Genomic DNA, 7,121 nt, shown 5'->3' with positions numbered 1-7,121 from the left:
ACCAAGGCAGCAACATGTCAACAGCATCGTCTCCTCTATAAATAGGTCCTTGCAGGGAAAAAAAAAAAAGAGATTTTTGACTCCCTAATATCTCAATTTAAGGGCAATTGACGCTGTAAGACATTCATTCGACTTACATTTGAAAAGTGCATATATGTATGGCCTCCAATAGGTGATCCAGGATTCAAAGTCAATTGGGTGGAACTCGTATGGAGAAAACCTGAGCCTAAGCTCTTTTAGCAGGACCTTTTAACACGCATATCTTGTGGTCTTAACACCTCAAATGAAATGTGGGTGTGCGCTTGCATGCGTGCCCTCATTACAACTTCCAATAATGCTCTAAAGTAGATGCATGTTTAGGTGAAAATGTGAAAGCCACCTATTTAATTAACCTTAATTTGCAGCATGGATCTCATATTAGATATGCCCAATAAAGCAATGTAAATCCTTGGTTGATATTATATGTACGTGCTCGATGCTCGAGTGCACTGAGGCTGGAAATGTATCGGATTAGGTCGGATTCAGGTTAGGTCTAGATAGGATAGTAGTAATATACGAAACCTTAATTCGTGCTAGATCCAACTCTATTATCACTTTGAGTCTCTTCTACCTTCCGACGGCCCCATCTGTTCCATCCCTGATCATCAGAAGAATGCTAATAGGCCGGCTTGCGATCCTGAACATATATTGTTTGCCTGATCTGTTGCTTATAGACCCACTGCCTCACCAACTCAAGGTTTTTTGCAAAAAAGAAAAAAAGAAAAAAAAAAAACCCTACTTTGCTATTTGGCCTAACCCAACTCAATCTTGTTTGCGTACTATAAACTCTATCGACATCCAGTGTCAATTTAGGCCGTATTAGGCTCTTATTAGATCATGTTTTCTAGATGCCCTAAGACAGTCTTATCTTGATATCATGTGTCCTCTACCTTCCTTTCTTTTTCTAGCTTTTTGGATCTTAACCAGCATCTTGGCCAAACTTTATCCCTAGCAAACATGCATCATAAAACGAAAGTGCAGTCGCGCCCACCTTAAATCTAAAAGCATATCTCCTCGCGTTACTTTATATTGCTGCATGCGATTGCGTACCATCCTTTTCATCTTTAGCCGTCCTCACCTCATATGATGCTCTCTCTCTCTCTCTCTCTCGCAAATCTAATGTCTTGTCACGTGGAAAACTCAAAGCATGTGGAACAAATTAAGCTACAAAAGCCCTTGCTGATTCAATGAACCGTCTTCTGTCTCCTTGAGCACAAAAAGAAGAACCCTGGGCCAGCCGAAAGCATCAACTAATACGACAACTCTTGGTGTCATATGCGCTCAAGTGCATGCTTTGTCTCCATCCTTTTCGATTCTTTGCACCACGGCCAATCTGAGTGCAACGCTTCGGATCAAATCAAAGAGGAATTAGTGGTCAGGCCCGTAAAAAATACCATGGACTGCGCAGGGACATACATAGATCAAGTGCTTATATTACCCATGAAAAGATATGAGCTCCATTTGTCTAACTTCATGTAAGGCCAAGACGTTTCCTGATGATGTTATCAGAAGGTTTTCAGATGATATGATAGCTTTGCACAAGATCAGTTGCTACAAATACTGGCTGAGGCTTCTTTTTATTATTATTATGTAAAAAAATTTCAATTTTGGTTATGCATCTGCAGCTAATATTCATACATAGCTTCGTTAACCAATCGTAAGTGAAATGAGCTTGCAACCGTTAGGATTTATTATAAAAATAAAAATAAAAATAAAAACTCTACGGGTGCATTTTTATCATGTTCCTAATCTTGTCATGATTTGCACTGCAATTAATTCATTAAAGTGGGAAGGCATTGTACTCTATTTTGTATAATTTAAACTTTTCTCTGTCTTCCAGCTTCTCTGCGTTGTATATGGACTTAAGATTTTCAACATTTTAGGGGATAAAGGCAGCTTTATCCTTGTAGTCGAACATGCCGCAAGCAAAAGAAATAAGACAAGGGACAGTTGTGGATTTGATTAAATTATATGCTTTCATTGAAGTTGAGAATGGTAGATACTCCAAGTGAAAACTATTTAACTGATTCAAGTTATTTTTTCGGAAGTTGCCGATTCAAGTTACTTGAAAGAGCCATCTTCTCCTTAAGCTACAAATTTCACCTGGTCAGGTAATCAAAATTTAATTAAAATGATGGAAATGACAAACTGATAAACAGGCATTAATTAGATAGTAGTCATGAATTTCTTTTTCAAAATGTGTTAGTACTGCATGATTTTTTTTGGGTTGAGACCTTAATTGATACTTTGCCTCCTCTTTTTCTGAATGAATTAGATCACAATAAGAACCATTCAAAGTTATATTGTTTTCTTGACTGGTGTATATTTTTCCTTCTCCTGTTTGGATTGCCATCAGTTTAATGTTTAAGTTAAAATGGCCTCTGCAAGCAAAAAGGCTACCAGATGTCAGAAGGATATATCTTTAATGAGCTATATCCAACCTCAAGCCATTGGAAAAGCTAAATTACTGCCTTAGAGTCACTATGATTAGACTCCATACTTTGGAAATACATTCATCCTAATTATCGCTCCAAATAAGTAATGTTCAAGGAGAAAGGACACAAAGAAGTGTATACAACACATAAACACAGAGACTATTTATTATTGTAATTGCGACTCTTGAAGACCCAAGACCTAGTCCCAAACATTTTATTGCTGTATTATTGGATCACAAGCATTCTCGAAGCTCCCTCTTGTGGACAAATCATGTGTTTCGTTCATATGTCAAATACTGGTTTCTGTAGTTGAGATGAGTGTAATGCATGGCTGGATATATATGAGAGTCAGGATGTTACTTAGCCCCATCAAGATAACTTGGTTAATATCCAAAAGATAGAAAGTACTATAACTCATGATAGAATTATTATACAATGAAGAATACAAGGAAAAGCTGAAACAAAAACATAACTAATAATACAATCCTGAGAGAAGGACAATAAAGGTTATTAGGAAGTATAATTTCTATTTTTTATTGTTAAACAAGATCATACTGCAAACTGGATTTTCTTGATATTTTTCATGTCACAGGCAAATCGTCCTCAACAATTATAGCACATCTTCGAAGAGTGTCATTTGCAACCCTATTGTGTCACCGACATGACTGGACACATGACGTGCGAATTCCAATCAAGAATGAACGCGACAGACAACATTCGCACAGCCACATTAAGTAGAAAGCCAATAAGTACTAGACATCTGACTATTGTAACCTACCACTCTCCTTCCACAATTATTGAGACTATAGCCTTGATGCTATCTTATTACATAGGGAAATAAGTCACACTTGCAGGATATATTCACTTGCATCATTAAGTTCTAGCCTCCAAGGTATTAGGATTAGTAAATTAGCTACATCTGGGTCCCAAACTCTTCCTGGACTTCCATAAAGTGTCCTGCTTATTATTCCCAAGACTCAATAATGTCCCTTGACTACTCTAACAACAACCCATCAATTGTCACAACCACACACATAAGCGCGCGCGCGCGCGCGCGCGCGCACACACAGAGAGAGAGAGAGAGTACTTACTCCTCGCATTGCGTATCTAAGGACCAAGTTGTAGTACTTATGTGCATGAATTTTCTTTTTGTCTGGTTGTTTTCGATAAAGAAGAGGGCATGCAGCTAGCGTAATGGAGAAGTACTTTTGGAAGCACAACCCCTCCAAGAACAACCATCACAACTCCAAATTCCCCTTCCATAAATAACTCACCCTTCCCAGTTTCCACAATAACTCCAGCGACCAAACAGGGACCAGACCAACCATGATTAGCCCAGACCTCCCCTTCCATTCCTACCACAGACCATTTAATGCAGCAGCACTAAAAGCAAGGATTCCTTTTCCTTGTCCTTTAGAACCATCCCATGTCCCAGTCCTCCCACAAGTCTGAAGGACCATTAAATGCTCATATCTAAACTCAGCTATCAGCCTTCTCCTTCAATGGAAGCACTGCAACTAGCTTTTTAGAGATCGTGAACCAACAAAATGGGCTTTCAAAAAAACAAGGAGAATATTCTCCATTTGAATTCGTCGGAAAGATAAATACATTGCTCCATCTATACCATAGCAGATAAGTCCACACGCTTAAAATTAGGTACATGTACAGCAAGAGTAGAGGCATACAGATGAGGGGGAGACAAGGGGGGATGAAGTATATTATCATGGCTGCTTGTTGTGGATGAAGGATGGAACAATGTCTTGCAAGAGACCATAGTCAGGGAACTGCAGCTGCTGAAGTGGAGTGGGTAGGGTTGGCAGGTACACGTTAGGGTTTGCATCCCCTTGCATTTGCTGGCTACCAGCGTTCAGTTGAGGCATTTGGTGGTGGATCAGAAGGTCCTGACGGAAGCTCGTAGGCACTGTTGGTGGAGGTGCTAAGATGTGGGTGCTCCCTCGAATGGTTGCAGGGCTTTGATGGGTATGCTGACCTTCGTACGTTGTGATCACGATTGTTGGATCTTGATATGATCTCTCCACCCTTTTCTTCACCGAGCACTTCTGTGTCGTGCACCGGTAATAGCTCCTACCGTGACAATTATAATTCAATATGGGAATTAACTCATGCTATGAAAAATGTACTTCCGCAGTACTTGTTGACGCTATGTTGAACAAGGTGCGCAAATACTGCTTTGCTACTGCGGAAGTAAGAAAAGTGGAGAGATTTGGAAACTGAGTGCAATGGGCCTACCTTGGATAAGGGCTGTTCTTGACTGCCTTCTGGCCATACTTTCTCCACCGATATCCATCTTCAAGATGATCTACTTCGCTTCTTGTCATGAAGGCGAAGCGTGGCGCCCTTTGTCTCTTCTCTCCTCTCTTCCTTGGTTTGTTCCTGTTTGAGTAATTTCAAAAAAATAAAATTCGCTACTTAGACTAATGATCCCACATCCATTGATTTCAACGGGAGTCCATTTCATGACTTCCCTTGAAGGGTCTATTTCTAGACAATCACATCACGGCTGTGGAACTTCATAGGCTGTTCTTCGTTTTCAGCTTCCCAGTTTTGGTGATGAACCTCTGATATCAAATTGCACCCCCAACAAGAAGCACTTGAAAAATCCGTAGAAAAGGATCATAGATCTGGAGTCTAATTAGTGTATTACTCCACCTTGAAAACAGTCTAGGGATCACCAAAGCACAAGGTTGGAGATCACAAAAGTACATCAAAACAGAAGGAAGGAAAAGCAAAGAGGAAAAGGAAATCTTCTACTCGATGAGCTTGAGATACCCTAAAAGTTTTTGTTTTGTTAGGAAAGGTGAGAAACCCTAACAGTTCACACTGATAGAAGAAGAAACAGAAAAAGGGGACCAAGAAAAGCAAATCTAATTCACCATTACACCCATGATCTACCTCAATTGAACATCTATAGAAATTGTTAGCATCCACCAAAAGGAAGAAGTCTGGCTCATATCCAACTAAAAACTGAAGAAAAGGAAATAAGAGAATATAAGATCAGAACCTACACTTTCTTAGTCTTGTCGCCCCCATCCTCACCCTCTTTAATCTGCTGCTTCTCCTCCTCCTCCTGCACCTTCTGCTGATCCTTCTTCCACCTCCCCGAGTCCTCTTCGCCTTGCGCCTCGGTGGATGATGAAGAGACTGAAGAGTTGGGAGTAGCCGGCGTCGTGCCACCGCCGCCACCACCCCCGGTAGAAACATTCAGATTAGCAGTAATATTGGTATCCACCACCAATTCTTGCTTCACCGCCCCCCCATCGCGGGGACCGAGTAGCTCGGGCGAAGGGTACGACATATCGAAGGCCTTGGCAAGCAACCCATAATCCGATGAGCCATGCAGGTAGTCGGTGAAGCTCATGTACGGTGAGGGAGCTTGCAGATCGTGGCCTTGCAAGTCATGCAGGGTGGCGCCGCTGGGCCTCTGGGAGAGGAACGAGGAGAGATCGTCGTGGAACGGCAGATCGCCGCGGTCTCGGAGGAAGTGGTGGCCATGGTGGTAGAGCTCTCTATTCTCCCCAGACATAGAGTGTTAGAGGGTCGGAAAGAGAGAAGTGGGAAAGGAGGAAAGGTGTCAGTGAAGAAAGGGAGAAGGGTGGGGTTTGAACAAGGAAGAGAGCTTCGGTTGGCCTGGTCTTCCCTTCTTGTTTTGTGCAAGGATAGACGGATAAGTGGAAGCGAGGACTTTTGGGAATGGCTACTATTTTATATTATTCATTTATTTTAGTTACAAATGGCGTCTCGTTATTATTATTTATTAAGAGGGGGTTTAAGGAAGGTGACCATTTAACGAGGGTGGTGGAATAGTCCGCGGTCACAGGGAGAGAAGCTGGCACTGAGTCAGCGACCACCGGTGATCGGCGGTCACGTGGGGAAACAGCGGTCAAAGTTGCAAACCTGTTCCCTCCAGGACTCGAATTCCGCGGGCACGTGTCCAGACGGAGCACCGGCATTTTGACCGGCCTGCGGCACTATGGAAACCAGTGGCGCGCTGAGGCGTGGACCCCTCCAGTGACGCTCCCGGCGCGTCACGATCGTCCCGGCTGGGGCGCGGAATCAGAGCTACGGAGGCGAAGGCGTCCGTTGGATCGAGATCGGAAGGCTGTGCAGCTCGGGCTGAAGGGTGAAGGCTCTTGTTGCTGCGGTGTGAACTACGAACGCTGCTTTGGGCTGGGTTGGGGTGGGAGGGTGTGGAGTCGTATTCACGGGGCTGTTGGTTTTCGGCCGACCACAATGTGAATAATTTCATTTCTTTCTTCACGCATAAAAGAAAAGGAAAAAGTGAGTCTTTTCATTGTTTATGTGGTGAGATACTACTGTTCGTGGAAGCGCGTATGGTGCTTTTTTTTTAATCCAAAAGGACCATTCAAAAAGAGTGCAAAAATACATTAACCAGGGTAAGATGGACATGCGATGGCTCATCCTTGCCTGTGGTTATTTGCTTTGTGTATTTAATATTAACATAATAGAATTTAGCGCAATTTCTGGCTATCTAGTATTTGGTGCTGTGCCACCTGTATGATAATAACTAGCTATATCCTTCCATCAAAAATAATGATAATAATAATAACTAGCTATCCTTGTGAAGACACCTAACTTGTCCCCCACTTGCCAACTGTTTCTCAACCA

At 42.3% G+C, this 7,121-nt stretch overlaps 1 protein-coding gene across 1 annotated transcript; it reads right to left on the bottom strand.

The window, feature by feature from the left end:
• Nucleotides 1-4,027: 4,027 nt before the first annotated feature.
• Nucleotides 4,028-6,166, bottom strand: LOC103697157 (WRKY transcription factor 28-like). Its single transcript, XM_008778964.4, has 3 exons — nucleotides 5,501-6,166; nucleotides 4,725-4,868; nucleotides 4,028-4,559 (listed from the first exon to the last, which is right to left on the bottom strand). The coding sequence occupies exons 1-3, from the start codon at nucleotides 6,016-6,018 to the stop codon at nucleotides 4,196-4,198; spliced, it is 1,026 nt and encodes a 341-aa protein (XP_008777186.1). The 5' UTR covers nucleotides 6,019-6,166; the 3' UTR covers nucleotides 4,028-4,195.
• Between the last annotated feature and the right edge of the window lie 955 nt (nucleotides 6,167-7,121).

This window comes from Phoenix dactylifera, chromosome 4 (assembly GCF_009389715.1).
Source record: "Phoenix dactylifera cultivar Barhee BC4 chromosome 4, palm_55x_up_171113_PBpolish2nd_filt_p, whole genome shotgun sequence".
Lineage (NCBI taxonomy): Eukaryota > Viridiplantae > Streptophyta > Magnoliopsida > Arecales > Arecaceae > Phoenix > Phoenix dactylifera.
Note: the sequence above shows the minus strand (reverse complement) of the source record. Positions and strands in the feature narration are given on the sequence as shown.